Source organism: Xenia sp. Carnegie-2017, unplaced genomic scaffold (genome assembly GCF_021976095.1).
Source record: "Xenia sp. Carnegie-2017 unplaced genomic scaffold, XeniaSp_v1 HiC_scaffold_2, whole genome shotgun sequence".
NCBI lineage: Eukaryota > Metazoa > Cnidaria > Anthozoa > Malacalcyonacea > Xeniidae > Xenia > Xenia sp. Carnegie-2017.
In genome coordinates this window covers 2,207,046-2,232,748 of record NW_025813482.1, presented here as the reverse complement: position 1 = coordinate 2,232,748, position 25,703 = coordinate 2,207,046, and the positions used below count along the sequence as shown (strand labels likewise).

General features: G+C 34.5%; 2 protein-coding genes and 1 long non-coding RNA gene across 5 annotated transcripts; 1 reads left to right on the top strand and 2 right to left on the bottom strand.

Moving 5' to 3' along the window:
- Positions 1 to 100: 100 nt before the first annotated feature.
- On the bottom strand, positions 101 to 3,989 carry LOC124440747 (probable ATP-dependent RNA helicase DHX37). Its single transcript, XM_046991174.1, has 2 exons — positions 772 to 3,989; positions 101 to 698 (listed from the first exon to the last, which is right to left on the bottom strand). The coding sequence occupies exons 1-2, from the start codon at positions 3,707 to 3,709 to the stop codon at positions 217 to 219; spliced, it is 3,420 nt and encodes a 1,139-aa protein (XP_046847130.1). The 5' UTR covers positions 3,710 to 3,989; the 3' UTR covers positions 101 to 216.
- Positions 2,427 to 22,779, top strand: LOC124440748 (116 kDa U5 small nuclear ribonucleoprotein component-like). Its single transcript, XM_046991175.1, has 34 exons — positions 2,427 to 2,444; positions 4,012 to 4,196; positions 4,895 to 4,963; positions 5,063 to 5,113; positions 5,369 to 5,405; positions 6,664 to 6,742; positions 6,875 to 6,950; positions 7,042 to 7,107; positions 7,191 to 7,226; positions 7,423 to 7,513; positions 8,094 to 8,176; positions 8,692 to 8,766; positions 9,290 to 9,381; positions 12,976 to 13,103; positions 13,507 to 13,573; positions 14,097 to 14,187; positions 14,536 to 14,671; positions 15,225 to 15,283; positions 15,373 to 15,441; positions 15,644 to 15,731; positions 15,827 to 15,903; positions 17,201 to 17,229; positions 17,468 to 17,579; positions 17,823 to 17,963; positions 18,349 to 18,442; positions 18,908 to 18,998; positions 19,091 to 19,177; positions 19,286 to 19,412; positions 19,612 to 19,699; positions 19,980 to 20,098; positions 20,277 to 20,371; positions 21,018 to 21,171; positions 21,363 to 21,470; positions 22,473 to 22,779. Exons 2-34 carry the CDS (start codon positions 4,083 to 4,085, stop codon positions 22,566 to 22,568), a joined length of 2,925 nt encoding a protein of 974 aa, XP_046847131.1. The 5' UTR covers positions 2,427 to 2,444; positions 4,012 to 4,082; the 3' UTR covers positions 22,569 to 22,779.
- Positions 8,439 to 25,200, bottom strand: LOC124440755. 3 transcript variants are annotated; one of them, XR_006946750.1, is made up of 4 exons: positions 25,133 to 25,200; positions 24,479 to 24,484; positions 20,933 to 20,936; positions 8,439 to 8,450 (listed from the first exon to the last, which is right to left on the bottom strand). It is a non-coding gene; the product is annotated as an uncharacterized LOC124440755 (long non-coding RNA). The 3 variants fall into 3 exon arrangements; XR_006946751.1 differs by lacking the exons at positions 24,479 to 24,484; positions 25,133 to 25,200 and adding exons at positions 21,203 to 21,207; positions 22,991 to 23,061; XR_006946749.1 differs by lacking the exons at positions 24,479 to 24,484; positions 25,133 to 25,200 and adding exons at positions 21,203 to 21,207; positions 21,847 to 22,026.
- Between the last annotated feature and the right edge of the window lie 503 nt (positions 25,201 to 25,703).

Sequence of the window (25,703 nt, the reverse complement as noted above, 5' to 3'; positions counted from 1 at the left end):
TCATAGACAATTGGTGACGACAGCATTCTGTGTCTTTTAAGAAACTATGTAGTCATTTAAAATGATCTTTGTCTCTACTTAGCCATAAAAAACTGCATGGTAAAATTTCTTGTCGTTATCAATTCAGTTTCCATACTCTTAAAAGAACAAAATCACTTTGAAAACTTATTTGGATGAATTATATTTAATTCTAGGGCAAAAAGATTTCTCGCTATTTTATATAGGAGGCCATATGTTCTTTATATCATCGTGTGTAGCTGAAGGAATCCATTGAAGATATGACTTCAACAAAAAACTCGAGTCTTCCTTCCATTGAGCAACCAAACTATTTTTATTTTCAATATCATTATCGACGAGTTCTTTCAGCAGTATTTCTGTTCGGGGTTGCAGTTTAGACCACGTCTTCACCATAACTGATGGACGAGACAGAAGGTGCTGAGTAAAAGGAGCTAATTTGGAAAAAACCTCGCCCTCCAACAAAAAACGCGCAAACCATTTAAATTTATCGATAGATTTTGGGTACTCCAACTCTTGTGAAAGGAGGTCCCAACCACGTTTCCCAAATGCAACGTTCATGTAACACTTCACAAGCCCTGTTGACGCATCAAATCTTGGTGGAGGATCTTTCAAAGGCTTGGAGAAAGAGCAATGCTGTGGGATCAACTCTGCAAACCATTCTGGTTCAACTGCAGCGATGCCTGTTAAAAATAATAAAATAATATTAAACATTACCAAAGTATTACCACAAAATGACGTGCTGTATAAGATTACCTTTAACGTACAGTTTAGTAGTTTCCACTACTTCCTGGAAAACGATGTACTCGGGTAGATCAGCAAACAGTGATGAAGTAGGATGGATAAAAATAGGATCTTCAGTTAAATGACATTCATAAGCGTTCTTGATTTCACGTCTGGAGCATTCGTCAACAGACATACGACGCGCAATATTGTCACCAAAACAGGACAAAATGATTTGTCTTAATACTGTCGTTTGTGGTATAGTTGGAGGTTTCATCTTGGGATCAACATATAACTGTGCATCAGGATTCACACTGTTTACTGCATTTGTTAACTGCACGCGAAGCTTGCGTACTTCAATCAAGGCTTTGGGTCGTAGGCCACTTGAATGACAAAACTTAGTTGAACATCCAGCGAATTCAGCGGCTCCAATAGCACGCAACATTACCATGTAATCACCTAACAATTTGCTTACGCCTTCTCCAGCCCATGTTCTTCTTAGCTGCGTAACTTTACTCTGTCGCTCTTTCTTTTCATTGCCTTCTTCAACAGATTGTGAAAACAATTCACTGACTGTTAGAGCAGCAACCATAACAATGACGTATTGTAAACATTGATTTTGATGCGCCAAGCACAGCATCTTGGCAAAGCGGGGTGAAACAGGGAACTTTGTCATTGTTCGACCAATAGCAGTAATTACGGAGGTAAGATTGCCTTTGGTTGTTCGTTTTGGGGCAAGTGCTCCAAGGTCAATAAGCAATTTCTCAGCAGCTTCAAGCACTTGAGGTTTTGGTGGAGTTGGAAAAGGAAAATTAACGACTTTATCAATATTGATAGCCTTCATTTGCAATACAAGATCATCTACAGGACGTCTCAGTATGTCCGGTTCTGTAAAAGATTCAAAATCATTATTAAAAACAGCGGAGGAATAGAGACGATAACAATGACCAGGGCCAATACGTCCAGCTCTTCCTGCTCTTTGATTGGCCGATGCTTGGGATGTCCACGTGATTTTAAATGAAGAAACTCCAGTAACCTTATCATAATATCGTCTCTTCACCATACCAGAATCGATTACATATTTTATACGAGGTATTGTTAAAGATGTTTCAGCAACATTGGTCGAAACAACGCAAAATCTCGCACCATCTGGAGGTGTATCAAACACCTTTCTCTGTCTTTCGTTGGATAGTAATGAGTAAAGAGGCAAGACATACATAGGGCACCAGTTATCATCAAGTGAATTTTGCTCATCGAAACACTTCTCTGATTCACCGTGATTGTCACCATTGTTAAATAATTCATCAGCGTCTTCATCTTCCATTTCACGGTGCATAACTGTTGAGTTATTAGACAATGTGTAATCATCTAAGTTAATGGATTTTGTGTTAGATTTGTCCTTACTGCATGGCGTCAAGGCTTTCTTCAAGGGAAAGCTTTCCTTTAACCTACGGCAAAGGGAATTAATTTCTTTCTGTCCTGTCAAAAATACAAGAATTCCTCCATCTGGTAGATTCTTATGGATTTTGACGACTTTACGGAATGCCTCATCAACGTAATCAACAGGAGTGCGTTTGTTAAAATGAACTGTGACAGGGTATTGACGAGCTTCAACTTTGACAACAGGAGGAATAGGTGTGAAAAGGTTTGTGTTGTTGGTAAAGTCTTCAACTTTCATTGTGGCTGACATGATAACCAGCTTTAAGGTAATTCCCTGTTTCTTTCTTAACAGGACAATCCTTGATAATAAGCCAATAAGTATATCAGTGTACACACTTCTTTCGTGAGCTTCATCTATTACAATGACGGAATATTTTGAAAGAAAGAAATCATTTTCAACTTCTCTCAATAGAACACCATCAGTCATGAATTTGATTTTTGTCGCGGATGTCGTATTTCCTTCGTATCGAATTTGGTAAGATATAATACTCTTTGGCAAAGACATTTCCAAAGAAATTCTCTCAGACATGTTAACAGCAGCAACCCTTCTTGGCTCAGTCACACCAATCATTTTCTCCAAAGCAAAGCCTGCCTCATATAAAAATTGAGGAACTTGAGTGGTTTTGCCACTTCCTGTTTCTCCAACCAAAAGAACAACATCATTTTCTCTGATAGCTTCCATGACTGCTTGTTCTTCACCAAGAATAGGTAACTGTAGGCGAGCACTTTGGATCTCAGACTCACGAAATACTTCAACATACACAGAATTATTTTTCGATGTATCACTTTTCTCTATGATTCGCTTCGATTCATCGACTTTGGGTTCACTGCAAGTGATTGAAAGCTCTGGGTTGTTTGATATTTTTTTTATTGGGCTTCCAACAGTTACTTTTTCATCATCCTTCTCCTCCTCTATTTCAACATTTTTTATTATGTCAATAGGTGTATCCTCAATAACCATTGATTTTTCATCATCCTCTGTGCTGCTGTCACTACTTTCTTCACGATTCTCCTGTAATTTAGCATTTTCATTCATGATTTTCATTTTCTTTCGTATGCGTTCTTTTTTTCCTTTTTTCCTTTTTCCTTTGTATAAGGATTTAACATCACAAGTATCCAACATGGCTGTTTTCAAATTTTTGTAGCTTACTTGTCCAATGGTCTTCACTGATTTATATTGACTAATTTCTTGTTCACTTATTGATGTTTCTGCCAACATTCTGAACACGTCAGCTCGTTTGGACTTTTTTCTCTTTTTCTCAACTATTTTTTCTAAACGTTTTCTCACCTTCTTGCTGAGATGCTTTTTTTCATTATGAATAGGAAGTATTCTTGAGCATTTTACTTCTTTTTTGGGGGGTAAAGTAAGAGCATTACTTCCATTTAAAGAACTTCCATAGGCCAAATTATTCGTCTCAGAAACCTTGACATCGTTTTGGTTATGTACTTCACCTTTAGCGATTTTCTTCACATATTTTTGGTCAACATGACGAGCTCTCCAATTATGTCGTTTACGAAGGCGACCCATCATAAATAAGAAAAATTATAATATAATGATACGCACGTGGTATTAGAACAACAGAAGGACGCCATTTTGAAGTACAGAAATATAACTTCCATTTTCAATTTGTTGTATTTATTATTTTTATTTTATTGTACCGACGATCTCATTTCCTTCAGAAATGATGACTTGCTATCTTTTGCAGCAAGACTGTCAAACAAATAAAGATTTTGAAAGCTAATTAAAATTTTTATTGACGATGAGTTTAATTTTTGACGGGAATAATAAAAAGTGTTTATTTTGAAATTTTTTAATTTCAAAAATTTATTTAGAAATTTGAATACTATTCTAATGACAAAACGGAAGCACCTTAAATGAATTCAGCACGTTTTCACATTTCAAGATGGACGCAGATTTGTACGACGAATTTGGAAATTACATTGGACCTGATATCGCAAGTGACGACGATGAAAGTGAAGATGAGTGGGAAAAAGATGATCAGCAAGATGATATTGAGGTATTTTTTCTTATTTGTTTATTTTGAGTTTTATATGGGTTGATTATTTTTGGAGGGAAATCTGACATTGAATGTTGAATTAACCACCATCACCTCGACTATCACCACATGGGAATTGATAAATATACGTAGAAAAAGTATTTCAATTAGATTTATTGCTTCTAAGCATTGAATAGAATTTCTGTGGTTTTTGTGATTGTTGTTTTGAACAATATTTGATGAATATCTTCCATTGAAGGGGTGATTTAAACCACTTAAGAAACTCATCGTGAAACTATTTTCCATGTTTTGAACTCTCTCTTTGCTGGAAAATCCTTAAAAATCTATGGATGTTAAAACATAACATTGTGGCTGCTTGAAACGTTACTGAAAAACTCATGTCTTTCAATTTTTGACAAAAGATCAGGCAAAAGCTTTGGCATTTGCTTAAGCATTAGCGATAATGGAATTTAGAGATTCTGGGCCTTAGTGGAAAATCTGATAAAGGCGCATTAAAGATTGAAAGTTTTGCAAGCATAGTGTTCTCAAAATTGACAACTTGAGATCTTAGCTGCCCAATACAAACATTCCAGTCTGGCTTGTGGGATACTTTTCTAAAGTTTAAAGTATGAAAATCTTTGTAGAAATATGGAGTATTGATAAATTCAGGCATGCAATCTGTTAAATGGAGCTTCAGTTATATTTTTTTGAAACACCAGGATGATGATCAAGGAGAAGATCAAGTTGAACAAGATGATGAGGCACAAATGCAAGTAGTGTTACATGAAGTAAGTTTTCATTTCGTACAATAGTTAAGCCAGTTTTCTTTGTGTTTCTTGCTTGTTCAACAATTCCTTTGTAATAAAATTTATTTTACCTGTTTCTAGGATAAGAAATATTATCCTACCGCTCAAGAAGTGTTTGGTGAAGATGTCGAGGTAATAATATCGTCTTCTCTAGGCATCCTGTGTTATTCATGAAAATTTGTTGTAATTTTTTGCAAGTCAATGATTTTCATGTTTTTTTCCAGCCATGTTGAGTAGAGTATTTGTACATACTTATTGTGACTGTTATTCATGTTCATGTTTTGAAATATTTTGTTTGGTAAATTATACAGATTATTGTTTTGGCGAATGAAGTTGCATATTATCTGTAGCATGTTTGAATACTGATGATGACTTACTATTTTTCAGACAATTGTTCAGGAAGAAGACACCCAACCATTAACTGGTATAGTGTGTTCAATTTTTTTTAATGGTTTACATGTAAAGCCACCATTCATGATCATGGATAAAATATTTTATAGATTGTAATGTTTTCTCTTTAACTTAAGAGATCATCAGATTAGGTGTAATATGTGGGAAGTTTGAAAACATTTATGCCAGTTATTTGATATTTACAGAGTATTTGATTACAAATTATAATCATGACAATGTGGTCAAATTTTATATGTTAAGATGGTCAAATTTTATATGAGTGAAGTTAAATTAGGTTTAGTGGTCTGAAATTGTCCAGGATGTTAAGACTTGGGTTTGGTTTGGAAAATAAAAGACTTGTGTGTATGTGTTTGGTAAGGTGACACAATTTTGAAGTCATCAAAGGGAGCCAAGTGATCAGTGGTTTTTAAGTGAAGGAACAAATCAGAGTTAATTTGACTGGATAATGGTTTTTCTTTTAAAAGAGAGACTTCCAAATTTTTTGATACTCTGGTGCACAAATAACGCTTATGTTGACTTACGTGCGACGCAGAGCAGGCTCGTTATTAAAATAAATATAAAACACCAGTTGTTGGCAATTTGGGAACTTTATCTTTAAAAGGAAAGGAGGATGAAATGCGTGTGTATGAGCAAAAGACAAATCAAATATTGAGGTCAATTAAGCGGCATTGCCAATTCGAGTTATTAGGATGCGAATCTGAGTGTGAGCCAGTGAAGGGGAGGACTAAATACACAATTTTCTTCGGTACAGTTTGGATTGGAGGCCAAGTCTCAAAATAGGTTGTTGAGCAAACGTCAGACAACTTTATCAAAGACGTGTGAAGGGAAGCTATGTAATACAAACAGTTTTCTCTCGACCTTAAGTTGAAGATGGAAGTTTTCGTATATTGAAAGAAACTAAATAGCGTGTGTAGCCTTGTTATTTGTTTGAAGTGGTAGTTGTTCTACGAACTAAAAGATGATGGTAATTGCGCATGTTTTCTTTTTACCGAAAACCAACTTTCACCGGTATTTTTCTTATTTACATTGCTTTAGTGTATGAATTCTTGTCGTAGCTAATGCGTATTTATTTCGTATTCAGCTAATATTGAATTTTTTTAAAATTTCACGTAGTTTTATTTAATCTTGCATTAGGAATACTAGTAAATTTTGATTGTTTTCTATACACTCTGTTTAATTAAAATGCACCTGAAAATCTATGGCGGTTACTTGAAATTTGCCAGAGTTTTTTTATGCCCTGTTTTTGTTAATATATTCGTTTATTCTTTTAGAGCCTATCATAGCTCCTGTAAAAAACAGGAAGTTTGTACTTGCTGAACAAGATCTTCCTGTCACAACTTATGAGATTGAGTATGACTTAATAATTCAAATGCGTTTTGAGAATAGTTTTAATTGTGATGTATGCAGCATACACGGCCATTTTTTGTTTGTGATTTAGTAAATTTGAATCCTGCTCATCTGAATGCATGCTTTTCACATTAGATATTTAGCTGACTTGATGGATAATACAGATTTGATCAGAAACGTTTCACTGGCAGGCCATTTGCATCATGGCAAGGTATTGATAGAAAGTAAATTTTATACTTGATTTGCTTGTTTGTATTTCACTTAATGTACATAATCGCCCATAATACTTAATTTTTTAACAGACTACTTTTGTTGATTGTTTGCTTGAACAAACGCACCCGGAAATGAAGGCAAAAGAAGAAAATGAGGTAATTTACAAACTTTACGTACAAGAATTACTTCCAATACAAAATTGTCGATGTTGAGGCGAAAATGTGTTTCATTTCTTTAGATTCGTTACACAGATACACTTTTCACTGAACAAGAGGTACGTTCGTGCAAAAAGCCAATATGAAGAGGTTGCACCTGTTGCCAGTTCCGTATCTCTGCATACTATAGCAAAAAAACTTAGTCGAATATTAAAAATCATTGGTCACCCAACATTTTATTTAGCATAACATTTTTTAACTTGCGAATAGTATTGTCTTGTTTCTAATAACTTTTCACTATAATTTCTTTTTCAGCGTGGTGTTAGCATCAAAAGTATTCCCGTTTCGTTAGTTCTTCCTGACTCTCGAGACAAATCTTTTCTTTTAAATATTTTTGATACACCAGGTAAGATATCAAATAATTCAAATAGCGCGGCGTGATTGACTCAGTTGGATAATTAAACTTAAACATCAAGTATCGGGAACGAAATGCTCTCTGTAACTCCCGCAGCATAAAAGTTCTGGACATATCAGGAGTGTCGTTTACTACCGAAACTAACAATAGCGCCCGCACGCGGCGTTTTGTATTATTGATAGTAGATGTCAACTACGTAGATACATACGTACAGAAAATGTGCCTAGAATTAGATAAGAAATGATCAAGCAAGAAACAAAATAACAGAATATAAGCAGCTAAAGTACGATTGCCGATTGTTTCCGGTTATATCCAGATCTCAATGATTCGTATAGTTTTGGTAAAAGAGTTAGAAACTACTAGATTATGCGTTCGTAAGTTTACAACATTGACAACAATATTGTTATTGATTCTTTGGGACTGGCACTACTGTCAGTTACACACTCGTTTCATATCTTACATTAGTTTCTTACTTTCTTACTTTGATTTCATTTCACCGTACAGAATATTGAGTTAAAGAGAATGTATATTTATGGATTGAAAGCCAGTTTGTATATCTCATTTTCAACAGGTCACGTGAACTTCTCCGATGAGGTAACTGCTGCATTTCGTCTTTGTGATGGAGTTGTTATTTTCGTTGATGCTTCTGAAGGGGTAAGTTTATTGACCTAGTTATACAAATTATAGCTACCTATCAGAAATCATTCCTTTCTATGACTTTTTCTTAAAAATGCTGCCTTTCTAAATTGAAGTGATTAAATGTGATCTAAATTTACCGGAGAATTTGATTCGCAAAAAGTAGTATAGATTGTTCTTACCTAAACATAATTAAATGGTGTGTTATTGGTAAGATATCGTGAAGTTAAATTAGCATTCTGTTGAAATGTAATCTCCTTTGAGAGCAATCAGTCGTTATGTATCAACGTAGCTATTTACGTCAAACTTATGTATTATAAACGTACTGTAAATAATTACGTCCCTACATGCAAGAAAACTGTAGCATTAATGAACTAAAGTTACTCTATACAGTTTTAATTGAATGTGATATACAAGTTAATAAATTGTTAGCTACGTACGTGCATAAATAACATGCAATAGTGATGCAACGACAACGACAGTGAAACAACTATTGTTATGACGTCACTGGACTTTCTATAATTTCATTTCAGATTATGCTCAACACAGAAAGACTTCTAAAACATGCCGTTCAAGAAAGGCTAGCCATCACCATTTGTATTAATAAGGTAAAATTTAGATATGTATGTAGATTTACCTAGATGTAAATCGTCCAGATTTGTACGTAGAGTCTTGAGAAGGACTGTTGGTGTTGATGTGTTTACTGACGTTTCGACAATCTTAGCGGTTGACCTTTTTTACTCTGAGGATGACTAGCGCTGAGGTTGTCGAAATGTCAGCCAGTCAACACCAACATCTACAAACATGTAACGATACTCCCTGGTTCAAACCATTCGCTTTATGTCGTTTTAAGTTATGTTGCTCTTTATTTATCCTCCGCCTTCTAAAATCTACCCAGTACGTCCTTAAGTATTTAAATGTTCTTAAAGAGATTGAACTTATTTTGAAAGGGAAAAAATGATTGACTTTTTGAAGACACGTTGTTGTGCAACGTGAGATCATACAAAGTTCATACTTCAACTGTAATGAATTTTTGTTTTGATTTTCTTCTGCATGAGAGAGACATATAATAATTGAAATGACAGGAGGCAAGCGAAAATGTTTTGATGAAATTTTTCGTTTTTTCCACAGATTGATAGACTGGTGCTCGAGTTAAAATTGCCTCCTGCTGATGCGTATTTTAAACTTAAACACATAGTTGATGAAATAAATGGCTTACTAAGGTAAGTTATTCATTTTCACTGTTTTCTGTTGTATGTCTTTAGCAGTATCTGAGATTTCTTCATACGTATGTCGTGATTTGTAAAGTGCTTAATTTGTTCTAGAGGAGGTATTGTTAATGACGGAGAATTTTATATATTTGATATAAGTACACGTATATACAACGTACTTTGTGATGCATTGTAGTGCAGTTTACTGAGTTGAAACTAGTGCAGCGCTTTAAATAGAAAAAATATGGCCTGACATTCTAATTTTTGTGTGATTAGCCAACTCAAATTTTGCCTGCCAATTTCATTTTCAAACTGCAAACTACCAAAGTTGTATAACATGTTACCTGGTTTATTTCTTTCCATTACAATGTTTTCTTGTGTCGAGTTGTAGTATAAACAAATAAAACAACGCAAATCTTTAGAATTTTCTCTACCATTTTATTTTCGACTTGTGAGCAGTGGCGTAGCTAGGAAAAATAGTCACTCCCGCCAATCCATCTCGCGCATGCCCCCCGACCCCACTAGGGGGGTCCGGGGGCATGCTCCCCCGGAAAATTTTGAAATCCAGAGCCTTGGAAACAGCATTTCCTGCGATTTCGAGGGCGAATTATTTGTTGTACAATAATTTATAAAAACCCATTTTTGTTAGCTGCATTCTTAATGTGGCTCAGAGAAACGTTACGCAGGAGACAATTGTCCCCTAAAACATAATTTACTCATCACTGCCCCTGCATAAACAGAAGAAATTTGTATTAGCACAAAAAATAATATAGTATACGACACTTCTAAAGTGCATAGAGAGAGATTTTTCTTAGCATTCTATCTTTGTGAATAGATATTCTACACAAAGAGCTAAGCCGACCTTGACCCATTCTATTTCTTAAATAGCTTTTTACCCTTTTTAAGCAAGAAAACGACCTCTCTACTGAAGCACTTGCCACTGCCAACACACCATTCAATTTTAACAAATTTACCACTTGACCTAAACTCGACTGGAGATTAAATTTGAAGATGTATTTAAGAACCTCATTACTGCACTCTTTGTGAAAGTCCTTGTCGTTGTAAATGAAGGAAAGTTGACTCTCCAAAGTTTGGATGTCAAAAAGAGGACTATACTTATCTTTGAGAAGATTGATCTTCTCCTGTGGAACTATGCCCTTCCATGTAGTAAATAGTTTAGGATTTACAAGGTCTAAAAACTTGAACTGATTAATATCTTGAAATCGTTCACTTAACATGCCTTTAATGGAATCAATAATCTCAAAATAAAGCTGTTTGTAATTGTATCTACTATCTGCTCTGGTTGCTGGTGGGCCTACTTTTTCTAGTGCAGTTTGGTAAAACTCGGTGAAAGCTTGATCTGTGCAAGTGACACAATAAACTGCTTGAAATTGTCAATCTTGCTTATGCCATAGTTAAAATGGGTTTCCCTATTTTGAAGAATGGAATACAAAATTGTGGACTGTTCTAAAATCCTGTAAAAAACACACACTAGAAAACAAAAGAGAAAGCTATCAAGATAATGCAGTAAGCCACTTATTTTACTTAATGACTCATCATCCCACCCAGCTGGTTGTTCAAGTACCCCCTCAAAAATATCTAAAAGTTTTTCAAGCAATACATTGATTAATCTAGAGCGATAATACCATCTTGTTTCACCAGGGGCAGGAAACTCAAGGTTGTTAGATGTGAGAAAAGCTTTTCTTTTTGGGGCATTGCTTGTAAATGTGCTGAATGTAGCTATATTAATAAAAAATATTTTAACAGGAGAAATTGATGAGGCTGACTGGCATAGGACCAGGTTCAATCTATGAGCTGCACAATGAACAAAATGAGCAAAAGGATAATCTTGTCGAACCAATGCTTGAACACCATTGATATGGCCAGACATGACAGAAGCACCATCATATGTTTGTAAAACCAGTTTTTCTTTTATATTAGAATACTCACCAAGTTTATCTTTGACAACTTGTGATATTGCTGTGGCATTTCTGTTCATACTTACATCCACAAATCCTAATTGCCTCTCCATAATTTCACTTGCTTTGTCAAACCGAGCAATAACACTTAGCTGCTCTTTGGTGGAGACATCAGATGCTTCATCAACCTGAATACTCATAAATGTGCAATCATTTATTTCCTTTCTGATTTCATCTTCAATAATTGAATCAAGACAGCTGATAAGACCATTTTGAATTTCTGGGGAGACTCCAGTAAATCTTCTGTCACCAACTATATCAGATTCTGCTAGTCTACTGTGCAGTCGACGCTCAAATACAGAATCAAACTTAGCAAAACATTCGAGCAACTCTCTATAATTACCTTTGTTCAAGCTACCTTCGGACTCATTGTGACCTCTAAATGGCAACTCTTGCTTTGACAAATACAGCACGGCCTCAGTAACAGTTTTAAAATTTCTCGATTTTGTCTTACCTCCTCATTGTGACGCTGAATCTCATTTCTTCTAGCGAGGGACATAAGACAATCAATTCGTTCACTAGCTCCATACGTTTTCCATGTCTTAAATGCAGTCAAATGCGATTTAGATTTTTCATGCTTCTTAGCATCAGACATAATACTCCGCATATCGTTGTAGCCATTCTTAGTCCACGATGGCGATGTTTTTGGGGAAAACATTAGACATGGCCAACAAAACACTTTCTGGAAGGTTGTACTGCCACACAGCCAGTCCTTCGCCTCATACCAATCTCTCTGAAATGCTCTTCCCTTATTTTGGATAGTTAAATCAGGAGTAGGCCGTTCATGAACGATAACATTCTGTTCGACCGACGATCGAGCAGAGAACGGTTTAGCTAATAAGCTATTTACTAAATCAACATCAGTTGAGCAAATCGCAGTCGCACTTGAAGCCATTGTGTCATACACAAATACAAAATAGCAATTTGAGAGTAAACACAATGGAAAATTAATACCGACAATGACACTTAATTTGATAATCACTAATCGCTGTAAGGTCGAATAATTACAACCTCCGCCAATTTAAAATAGCGGGAGTTCGACTATAAAAACAGCAGATTTGAGCATGCGTCAAGTCCCTTAGCCAACCAGAATTCAAAACTTCTTATATAGAATTATATTGTATGTTCCGCCCTCTGAAGATGGGCGGAATACGTGGAGAATCGCGCGAGTATACAATGTGCGAGAAAAGGCGGTTGCTAGGTTACATAACAAATTTTGAGATTTTGCTGTATTACGATTACGAACCACCTAATAAAAGCGTAAATATGAACGAATAAAACATAATATTACAAATTGTTCGTGAAATAATGTATATCTTATGTCCAAATAGAATATTTATTATTTTTTTGGGAAATTTCTACTCCCGCCGGGCGGGAGTAGCGGGACCGCTAGCTACGCCACTGCTTGTGAGTTCATTAATTTTTTCGCCTATCATCTCTAAAATATTGGCCGTTGACAGCCTTTATTTCGAGCTCTGAACTTCGTAGAGGCGTTTTTGCTCCGGTGGATTTCGACGCTTATATTTTCTATCAACCAACCACAGCCTTTCCTTACTTGTATTTATCGTCCTTGTTTGCTAAAGATTTTCTTCACAATAACTACTTACAAACAAGTCTTTTTTTCTAGTGTCTATTCCGAAGGTTTAGACGATGTTATTGTCTCTCCGTTGCTTGGTAACGTATGTTTTGCAAGTTCAGCGTACAGGTTCTGTTTCACCTTGAATTCCTTCGCCAAGCTTTATACCGATACTTATGGTAAGTAAGAATTTTTTTTGACTATCTTTATTCGATTTACTACGATCACAACAAGATATTATTGTTCTCTTATCTTTTGTAACTTTTGTGATAAATCTAACAAAGGGAAAATATCATTTTGGAAAGATTAAAATGACTTAAAATGCAGAAATTTTCACGAAGTCACTTTTTAATGTCCTATAGAATATATCCATGGAATAAATGCTACATTTTTAAAGGGTTAGAATCGGGACTAGTGCCTTGCACTCTTCAATTTTTGAAAATTCTTCTGTAAAAATTTTAGAACTAAAAATTCGGAAGATTTGTATATGTACAAAGAAATAGATACGACAATCTTTATCTAATTAGTTTTCTGTTATCTGTGTGTTGGTTAGCTGTATTTTTCTTATTGTTTTTTGTCTAGGTTATCGCATTAGTCATTTTGAATTTGCCAAAAGGCTTTGGGGTGACATGTATTTCAATTCAAAAACGTAAGTTTCCTAATATTTATAAGTGTGATCTAAACTTGCAAAGAGGTAGCAATGATATTTCAAAAATGTTGTTTTTATTGTTGTATTTGTTCATTGTTGTGCACAGCTTTATGTATTGTTCAGTTTACCTCTTAATTGTGATGTATGAATATATATTTATATGCTGAAAAAAGGTTAACATTTCGGGGGTGTCTGTTTTTCTGTTGCATATAGAATTTTTTCCTGGTCATTTTTGTTTATCAATCATTTTTAAATTTCTTAATTGAATTTGACATATAATTGTCAGTTTCTGGTGCATTTAATTCCAAATCTCGAAAAAAGAGTAAAATTTTGTCAAACTGAAGAAAAGGTCATTAACGCGATTTGTTCTTTTGGAAAATCAAATCTTAGCCGTAATTAACTAATTAATAACTGGTAAATGTCTAGTTTTAATGGAGTAAATTATTTCACAATTATGTACCCATACTTTTACAGTATGTATCTGAAGTGCTATCTGCATTCCACGTTTTGGCGTTTTTCGTAGACGAAAGTTCACGAGAAAGGCTCCTTTAAATACATCACCAAGAACGTTTGTTGAGTTCATTCTTGAGCCGCTGTACAAGTTGTTTGCACAGGTACAACATCACATATTTCTTCAAAATTGTAAAAAGTGTCAAAGTTGATCAGAGTAAAGTCCAATTGCCTTCATGGTGACGGGAATTAAAATTAATAGCATAAAGCATAGTTACGTATCAGGCTTAACGAAACCGTATTGTTGAAACATGTGTTTTATTTATTTTCTTTAAAATTTAATCGTGACTTAACGAACGAAATGTCTCTTCAGATAACAAGTTTAGTGTAAATCAAGTTTTTAGATAACAAGCTTTAACCTGTTACGATGTTTTCCGTCGGTGGTTTATAAATAACTTAGTTTTGTGGGTGTAAAATAACCTTAAACAAACTAATTTGTATTTTCCATTTAGATTGTTGGTGATGTTGACTCAACTTTACCAAAGGTTTTAGATGAGTTGGGGATTCATTTGACTAAAAGAGAGCAAGCGTTGAATATCCGACCCTTGATGAAAATTGTCTTTAAAAGATTTTTTGGATCATTTACTGGTATGCATTCATGTTTGACATTTACAATTCGATACTCTCAATTTCATCTTGATGAGAACGTTTTATCTCGAGAATCTTATATTGTGTTGAGTGTTACCAGTACTTTGTATGGACTGACAAAATTTACTGAATTATCTTTGTGGAAAGTACAATTTTGACAATCTATTACAATATTAAAAAGGTTTCGCCGAACCGTAATGAAACTCTTAAAGTTAGGTGTTCAAACGTAACCGAAACGGTATATTTTTTACCGTTTTCAAACTGCTCGGATAGACATACCGCTTTCAAACTATTACAGTTTGCATAACGGTTTCATACTTTTTCATATCGGCATTGGGTGAACATTACTTCAAACTATAAGAGTTTTGTATTGTTTTCAATCTCTACCGTTATCGTGTGAATTAGGTGGTCTTAGAGTTCCCTGGATCAACTAGTGGGAAGCTTCTTAGGCACATTCTTTCAATGATTTTTTCAATTCGTACAAGCACTCTTTATTCCTGTTGATGGCTTCTTGAAAAGAAAAACTTACAAACGTGTATTATTATTTTTCAAGGTTTTGTTGACATGTGTATTCAACACATTGAATCACCAAAAGATTTTGCTAAAACAAAAGTAACTATTTGTTATTTGTAACTAAATAAATATTTGTGTTGATACTTATGTATTTTTTACCCATGCTTCATGTAAATTGTATCGCTTAGGTTGAACATACATATAATGGTGCATTGGATACTGAACTTGCTGAGGCAATGTTTCAGTGTGATCCTGATGTGAGTAAATTATGTAAATGAACTGATGATGTGACGTATTTTAATGAAACTATATTTTTTCAAAATATTAACCAAAAGCAAATTTGGACATAAAATTCACTGTCAAGAGAATTGTAACCCCTTTCATTGACTGGGAAAAAACCCAGATTGTAACACTTTAAAATGTGTCTTTTACTTGATCTGAGCTATTTCTCTTGTTCAGGGTCCTTTAATGATTCATACGACAAAGCAATATCCGTCGAGAGATGCGACAACTTTTAATGTTTTGGGTAGAGTAATCAGTGGTACAGGTAAGAAAGTTTCTCCGTGCATAGCTTTAAATTCAATTTACTTCTATTTTGTATTCTTGTTTTGTTTTTCACAAAATACTTCATGTTTTTCCCAGTACACTCCGAACAACAAGTAAAAATCCTTGGAGAAAATTACACACTTGAAGATGAAGAAGATTCTAGAATCGGAAATGTGAGTTATGACAGTATTTTTAAGTTGTGAGATGTTATTGTCCGAGGACTGCGTCGTTTTAAAGTACGACTTTGAGTTATGAAAATTTTTTTAAGTTGTGAGATGTTATTGTCCGAGGACTACGTCGTTTTAAAGTGCGACTTTGAGTTATGAAAGTTTTTTTAAGCTGTGAGATGTTATTGTCCGAGGACTGCGTCGTTTTAAAGTGCGACTTTGAGTTATGAAAGTTTTTTTAAGTTGTGAGATGTTATTGTGCGAGGCCTGCGTCGTTTTAAAGTGCGACTTTGAGTTATGAAAGTTTTTTTAAGTTGTAAGATGTTATTGTCCGAGGACTGCGTCGTTTTAAAGTGCGACTTTGAGTTATGAAAATTTTTTTAAGTTGTAAGATGTTATTGTCCGAGGACTGCGTCGTTTTAAAGTGCGACTTTGAGTTATGAAAATTTTTTTAAGTTGTAAGATGTTATTGTCCGAGGACTGCGTCGTTTTAAAGTGCGACTTTGAGTTATGAAAATTTTTTTAAGTTGTGAGATGTTATTGTCCGAGGACTGCGTCGTTTTAAAGTGCGACTTTGAGTTATGAAAGTTTTTTTAAGTTGTGAGATGTTATTGTGCGAGGACTGCGTCGTTTTAAAGTGCGACTTTGAGTTATGAAAGTTTTTTTAAGTTGTAAGATGTTATTGTCCGAGGACTGCGTCGTTTTAAAGTGCGACTTTGAGTTATGAAAGTTTTTTTAAGCTGTGAGATGTTATTGTCCGAGGACTGCGTCGTTTTAAAGTGCGACTTTGAGTTATGAAAGTTTTTTTAAGTTGTAAGATGTTATTGTCCGAGGACTGCGTCGTTTTAAAGTGCGACTTTGAGTTATGAAAATTTTTTTAAGTTGTGAGATGTTATTGTCCGAGGACTGCGTCGTTTTAAAGTGCGACTTTGAGTTATGAAAGTTTTTTTAAGTTGTGAGATGTTATTGTGCGAGGACTGCGTCGTTTTAAAGTGCGACTTTGAGTTATGAAAGTTTTTTTAAGTTGTAAGATGTTATTGTCCGAGGACTGCGTCGTTTTAAAGTGCGACTTTGAGTTATGAAAGTTTTTTTAAGCTGTGAGATGTTATTGTCCGAGGACTGCGTCGTTTTAAAGTGCGACTTTGAGTTATGAAAGTTTTTTTAAGTTGTAAGATGTTATTGTCCGAGGACTGCGTCGTTTTAAAGTGCGACTTTGAGTTATGAAAGTTTTTTTAAGCTGTGAGATGTTATTGTCCGAGGACTGCGTCGTTTTAAAGTGCGACTTTATTGATTTTATATATAGATTGGTCGACTTTGGATTCCTGAAGCTAGGTAACATTATTTTTCTAAAAAAAAACATTGGCTTTTTAGATTTTTGGTTTTTGCTAATAAACTAACTATTTTCATCAATTAACATCCATTGATTATATGCTCCCAATCTTTTTACGTATAACTATCAGTTTGCTTCAGTTTTATGTAAATTTACATCATGTTGATCACAACAGCATGCTTTTCTATAGGTTAATATGTTTTTTGCATTAATTGCGTACATTTTCGTATTTTACGATAGATATAATATCGAAGTGAACCGAGTTCCAGCTGGGAACTGGGTACTAATTGAAGGAATTGATGAGCCCATTGTAAAAACATCAACAGTCACTCAAGTTGAAGATAGTGAAGAGGTTTATAATGATATCTTCGTTTGCTTAGACCTGATAGCGGCTAGAATAGTACAATTGGACAATCATACAAAAGGGATGTTTTATCATTAAGCAATAAATGCAAAGATTTTCCAGTGTTGACAGGACAACTGATATATACAATAGCGAAAAGCATTAGCTAAATCCATCCAATTTTTGTATTCTTATGAAAGTTCGTTTTAATTGACGAGAAGTTGTTTAATTTCGTTTTAATATTTTCATCAGGCTCAGATATTTCGTCCTCTCAATTTCAACACTTGCTCTGTGGTAAAGATTGCTGTTGAGCCTCACAATCCTTCAGAACTTCCCAAAATGTTGGATGGTTTAAGAAAAGTGAACAAAAGTTACCCTCTTCTCACTACAAAGGTACTTAGAACAACATTGTTTAGAATTTGTCCATGAATGTGTTCTTTTGTAGTATTTACTACTTGCATTTTATATTATTGGTATGAGGAAGATACATACATCAGATTGCATTAAGTTAGTAAGCTTTTCAGGATCGGATGTCCGATATTTTTGAAATACGTATCTGAAAATTTGTGCTTAACGTAGCAATCCGTAGCAATCATATTTCACAATATGGCCTATCTTGAAGCAAGTTTTTGATGTTTTGTATTTACATTGTTATTTGTTATAGATTTTGCTCTGAATTAAAATATATTTCAACACAAACAGTAATATGTTTTCGATAAAGTGATTATGATGAAAAGTTTGGTTATTATTTATCAGAATAGTTGATTTTATTTTAAAGGTTGAGGAATCAGGAGAACATGTTATCTTGGGCACTGGCGAGTTGTTCTTGGATTGTGTTATGCACGATTTAAGAAAAATGTATTCCGAAATAGGTACGTTTGACTTATATTGTGTTATTTTTACTTCGTCTAAGTTCCACTAAAATTGTGTATGAATGTAATGTCGTCTTGATTTTTGGTCAGTTTTGTTTTTGTAACAACGTACATTTGCTCACATGAAACTTCTTCAAAACAAGTACACTTCGCATGTTGAGCATTTTCTATTTGACTGCACGGAAATGTTTAATCAAACATAAATTGAGTGAGTTTAGTACGACCGTAAAATGCTCACGTGGCACTCACGGGACCATCGTTAATAACAGTGCATAAAATTAATTCTATTTACAGTGGCGTACAGCCATCCCTTACGTATTCTATGATAAAACTAGCTGGCTGTTTACTCCATTATCAATATAAAGCTAGCTCCATCTTGTTTTTAGTATAATACATTTAATTATTTAAAATCTATAAGTGTCTGCCATAACTTCATGTAGGTTTGAATATTTTTTGCGATTTAAGATATCAAAGTGTCTGATCCTGTTGTGGCATTTTGCGAAACTGTCGTAGAAACGTCGTCTTTGAAATGTTTTGCGGAGACTCCTAATAAAAAGTAAGCGAATTTTTTCTTATTTCAAGATTTCTCAAATAACGTTTGAACGACATATCTTTGCAACCGTAATCTGGATCTTTTACCATTCACAGGAACAAAGTGACGATGATTGCCGAACCCCTGGAAAGTGGTCTGGCCGAGGATATTGAAAATGAAAAAGTGTCTATTACATGGAATAAGTTAGTTTGATTTAAATGTTTATGGTATCATTCTTAGAATTTGTGGCACTGTTTTTTGGAGCTGTTTATGTCAAAGCCTATATTGAGTTTCTTTCTAAAATTTCACAGAAAAAGACTTGGTGAGTTCTTTCAGACAAAATATGACTGGGATTTGTTGGCAGCACGATCGATTTGGGCTTTTGGACCTGAAAATACGGGACCAAATATTCTTGTGGATGACACCTTACCTTCTGAGGTGAATGGAATTTTTTAGTTAAATTGATATTTTTATGCTAAAAGTAGAAATACCGTAGGTATTTGAAAGACGTTTTTCAATCAATGGTTTTATAGCAGCAATCGTGATTCAATAGTTAGAATGAAATTCGATTTCTAAATTATACGATTGGTTTCCTTGAATGTTGAATTGTGTTAATGAATTTACTGTGTAAATTTAGGTTGATAAAAGTCTATTGAGTACAGCAAGAGATTCTATAGTTCAAGGTTTTCAATGGGCTACAAGAGAAGGACCGCTGTGTGATGAACGTATGTCATTTAATTTCAATCTTTAACTGTACATCTCATTACATGTTTGTGAATGTAGATCGTCAACAACAGTCCTTCTCAGGACTCTACTAACCTAGACGATCTATGCAAATCCGCAAACATGAAACTATACTCCCGAGTTCAAACCATTTACTGTACATCTCATCGTAATACCCAGGTGTACACAAATCAAATCAAAATAAGTACTGATTTTGTCGTAATATTTGAAAGCGCATCATCAGTGATGATGAATTAATGTGAAATTTTGGAATATTTTCAGCCATTCGCAATGTGAAGTTTAAGATCTTGGATGCTGTTATTGCAAATGAGCCAATACATCGAGGAGGAGGACAGATCATTCCAACGTCAAGACGAGTCGCTTATTCAGCTTTTCTTATGGTGAGATAATGCTTGCAATCATTTATTTACAACTCCATGTAGGAAAGTGAGGTCCACTTTAGCTTCTCTCGTGCAAATATTCATATTATTAAACTGCATTGACGTCCTCAGATGTCGTTTTGGTACAGACTACATTTAGAACGATGTTAGTGAAACCAGTTCAATAATTCTTTGTCAGGCTACTCCTCGTTTGATGGAACCATATCATTTTGTTGAAGTGCAGGCCCCTGCGGATTGCGTTTCTTCCGTTTACACTGTGTTAGCCAGACGAAGGTAAGACTGTGTTTTTCAGTAACTGTAAACCGTTTTTCTTTTCACTTATGAACACATTGATGATGGGTAGTGCTTTAAAATGATCGAAGCCGTATAATAGAGCACAAAAATATTAGAAATTTTGTTCATATAGAAATACCTTAATTTCTTGTATCTTATGGTTGTTTAACAGACTTCTCTTATCCTTATAGTAAATTGTAGCTGAAAAATCAGGGTGAAACTTTCATGTTTTACAAAGCAAACATAATATTGAAATCTTTTTATCACCCTAAATCTGATACTCTTTGGGCTTGGTTGCACAAAGCCTGGATATCGCTGTCCATTGAATATTGTTGCTAAATCTCTTCATAGACAAAAGCTACATTTTAAGCTGCACACTAGAAGAAAACATTAGGTCAAAGATTATATGGTCTATATGTAGAAAAATTCTATGTTGTGTGACAAATAACTGTGTTACTATGATAAATGATAAAAGACCTATGTAATATAATTTAGCTCCCTGTTCTTAGTAACTATGCTTAAATTGGCAATGCATGAGGGTGATGAAATCAACAATCAGACAGTACTTGTATTATGAATGATTGCATTTTGAACCTAATACGGTGCAAATCGTCGTTCTTATTAATTTTTATATTTTGGAAATTAGAGGTCACGTGACTCAGGATGCTCCCGTACCAGGCTCTCCGCTATACACAATCAAAGCATTCATCCCCGCCATTGATTCATTTGGCTTTGAAACTGATTTGAGAACACACACTCAGGGTCAAGCTTTCTGTTTGTCTGTTTTTCATCATTGGCAAGTAAGTTCTTAACTCTTCATGAGGCATTTACCCTGGCTTAAGTTTATTGTTAGTTTTTTCGTTGCTTTTTTAAAAGTTTTATATAAAGTTTTTGTAATGCTTTTCTGAATTAAACGTTTTGTTTTGTGAACGTTCAATTTAAAGCTTTTTTTTTCTAAAAGTTTCGTGAAAACAAGACCATATTCTTTTAGATTGTTCCTGGTGATCCATTAGATAAAAGCATTGTCATACGACCTTTGGAACCTCAACCAGCGACACATTTAGCTCGAGAGTTCATGATCAAAACTCGCAGACGTAAGGTATGAAAAATTAAATAATAACATTAAGAATTCAAACAAGTTTATTGGTCGTGACAGAAACACAGAATGACGTCACAGAAATTTTAAAACGAATTTATCCGTGATCAGAGAATGAAGACCTTGAAAATGGCCTTAATGAGGCGGCTGAGGTTTTGAGGATAGTGAGCAAAAGAAAAAAAATCCGTTTAGCTAACGTTGAAGGAGACAAAAACTGTTTTCCTGTTTAATTTGGGAATTTTATCGATTTTGTTATATCAATGATAGCGATCACAGTGCAATTACGTGAAGTTTACAATTTTGCTGTCACTCATAGACAATTTACACAATAAAAACGTGTGCTATTGGATTCGTAGCGTTGACGTAAGTCATGTATGACAATCAACGGTTCAAGGTTCTTTGCTTTCTAGGAATTTTCACAGTATTTGTATGGTATTACTATGAATGAAATTTGATATATTGTCAATGGTATCTGTCCTCTGTTTTGTTTTGACGCTGTGAAGATTGTATTTTCCATGAAAAGTACCTATTTATAATTGTAGATCTGTTAGGTCTAATCAAAGTTGATTTGACTCTTGATTTAAGAAAAAAAAAGATTTTTACTGTGTTTGTACAGGCTTATGAAAACTGAGGAGACCTTTGAAAGAACTCGAGAGCAGATCAGTGCAAGCCCGAGACCAAGGTCGAGGGTTACACATGCTCAAGAGTTTTTACAAACGTCCCCAAAGTTTGCATAAGCCAGTGCAAACATGAAAAACATCATTTATTTCTTTTATAAAATAACAATAACCGGAAACAGACAAATTTCAAACGTTTTAATTTTCCTTTAAAATGCATTCATAATTGATGTGCAAATTTTCTTTGATTGATTGATTTCATTGGTTGAGCTCAGACGGTTTGCACAGGCTTAGCAAGCACGGCAATTGACCAAGCACCGCGCGCGTTTTAATGTGTTTATTTTATAAAACTTCTTGCTTATGAATTTTCGAATGTTTTTACTGACAGGGCTTAAGTGAAGATGTGAGTATCAACAAGTTCTTCGACGATCCTATGTTGCTGGAATTAGCAAGACAAGACGTCATGTTTAACTACCCGATGTAAATAGTTGTAAAAACGAAAAACGCGAATGACTTTTATCGACTATGTGACAACGCAAATGAACAAAAGATGTAACACGTGTTTGAGCTTTTTTGAAAGACACACTGTTCGTGAGAAACAAGAACATTGTGTTTGCAAATTTCATCAATTTTTCAACTAACTTTATTTCTTTTATTCATCGTGTCATAAATCGACCTTTGTTTTTGTCGTTAAATATTGTGGTAAAATGTTTCCCTTCAGTAATTTTTTCTTTCAACGTGCAAACAAGATCGTAGGTAATTTGAGTTTTTAACGAAAGTTAGCTAAGACTTCTACCCTTCGACATCAAGCGCGAATGGAAGAATGAAGATATCATTGATTGTTTATATTAATTTATTTTCCTGTAATTCTTATAAAACGCTGCGAGAGCAAGACGTGTTTACAACTGGGCAGCATGTAATCGAGACTTGCCGTGTGTTAAAGGAAGTGCGATATACGAAGATGATGGTTTCGTTACTCGTCAGTCATGATGCTTTAAATGAGAATTTTAGACAGCAACAATGACTAGCTGTAGTATCGAAAACTTTAAATTTTTTCTACTTTTAAGAAATACTAAATGCTTATTAAAAACTGTGAGTCGCTGCCTTTTATACCAAACCATAATTTAATTGCGAATACACAGTGCTTAACGGCTAGAGAATTTTAAATAGGGCGGACTTTATATGAAAATGAGTAGTTGTGGTTAGCTATAAGATTATAAGGATTAAATTGACAAGTTGGGTTAACTATAACATTATAAGGATTAACATTAAATTGTTAGAAATCTGGTTGTTGGGTATAGATACTATCTCTTTGTCATATGTTAATCTTACTGTTTGCTTTAGTGTAGGTGTTATAGCGTTAGTCTTAGTCTTAATGTTACCATGTTAGTCTTGTGGTGTCAATCTTGGTGTTAGTCTTATTCTTGGTATTAGCCTTAGTCTTAATGTTACCATGTTGGTCTTGTGGTGTCAATCTTGGTGTTAGTCTTAGTCTTAATGTTACCATGTTAGTCTTGTGGTGTCAATCTTGGTGTTAGTCTTATTCTTGGTGTTAGACTTAGTCTTAATGTTACCATGTTAGTCTTGAGGTGTCAATCTTGGTGTTAGTCTTATTCTTGGTGTTAGACTTAGTCTTAATGTTACCATGTTGGTCTTGTGGTGTCAATCTTGGTGTTAGTCTTATTCTTGGTGTATAGACCCTTTGCAGTGACGTCACGCACGCTTTAGCAACTATTGCTGGGGGAGCATCTGGAGGAGAAGGACATGTGCACGCTTTATATGTTAATATGGCTAGTAACATAAAGTCAGCGATTTCTAGGTTAAGAGGGGTTTTTGCCTGGATATATAGAAAACATTCAGTGTAAGGATAGTAAAGCGCGGTACAAAATGAAATTGGAATGAGTATGATCAATCAATTCTCGACTTGTTATTTCCATAATAACTCAAATATATTTATTTTCAAATTTCTTAGCTTATTAAATGTTATCTTTGTAGAAGTTATTATAACAAAGTACATAATCCCTTTTTTCTGTGAAGCCCATGCGCATGCCCAGATGATTTCTTTCATAATTTGCTACTAAGTGAGTTAATTGATACAAATGTAGTGCAAGTACATATAGTTGGTCGTTGTCATGACTATGAACAATTACTCGAGTTGATTGCGCATGCGCAGACGATTTCTCTATTAAATTGTTACTAAGCATGCTATTTACTTCAAAATTGGTGCTAGTAGATGCAGTTGGTCGTTGCCATGACCATGAACTTGGGTAGCTGGTCAAGTTGACTGCGCATGCTCATTCAGACTGTGCATGAGCAGATGGTTTGTCTTAAAACTTGTGACTGAGCGAGCTAATTACTCCAAAATCGGTACTAGTACATCCAGTTGGTCGTTACCATGAGCTTGGAGAGTTTGTGGAGTTGACAACGCATGCTCAGATCTCAATTCATTTGTGACAGAGCGAGCTCTGAAATTCGTGCTTGTACATGCGTTGAGCAAGTTTTCAATCATATATTTTTGGCATCTCTTTGTCTTCTTAAGCTTGTTTTGACAAATGCATATGAAACTCATCAACACTTGGTTACGGCACTCGTAATATCCGTGACAACGTTAAAAATGTTTTTCATTTTTCTCTATAACTTAATGCCTGTATATTGCATGTCATATTCAAGCTTTCCTTTTATTTGACGGACAATGGTTTTTATTCACTCTTACACCTTCTGCCTTTATAATTAGTCGATCTGTATTTCTAAAATAATATTTACAAATGCCCCAAGAGAATTTTTTTTTAATTGGCTCTCTTCTACAAATACAATACTATGTCCGACTATTTCATTGCACGAATTTTGTAATTACTATTATGGCGAAACAATGCGTCATATTTCTACCAGGATGAAGGAGCACATTTCCAGTGATAAAAACTCACACATCTTCAAACACCTTCTCTCCTCACATAACTGCAAACCACAATACACCAACAACTGCTTTACAATTATCGACACTGACAATTATTCTTCCACCCTCAGAATTAAAGAAGCCTTACACCTTACAAATTTAAACCCGATCTCAATAAGCAAGTTCACCACGTAAATATCATTTTTAGTTTGTAAATAATATTATGTTATTTTTTTCTTCCGTTTAATGTATCGTCTAACTTCCATATGTTAATGAATTGTAAATATTTGTAATACTGTCCTCATCTCAGTTAACTTTAAGTCGTTTATCTCTATTTATATATTTAAGTATCACATTCTGTAACACATTCATTTGCACTGATGATGGCATAAGTTTGCCGAAACATGTCTGTAATAAAAATGTTTGTTTTATATATTCAATTTATTATTTCAATTGTGCTTTTACGTAAATATAGAGCAAGTTCTATCTATTCCCATACAAATTCTATCTATTTACACGCGGAAGTGACAGTTACGTAATTGAGAGAGCTACTAGACTAAAAAATACGAGTGTAAAAATAAGATCAGGGCCGGAGTCAACGTCAGGAAGTGAGAAAAGGTGTGAGATGTAGTTTGGTTTCAGGAAAAATGAGTAAATGTTGCAAGATAACACTAGAATTGTTGTAATTAGTAGCATGTTGGGTTAGTCTTGTGTGTAGGTTTCGTT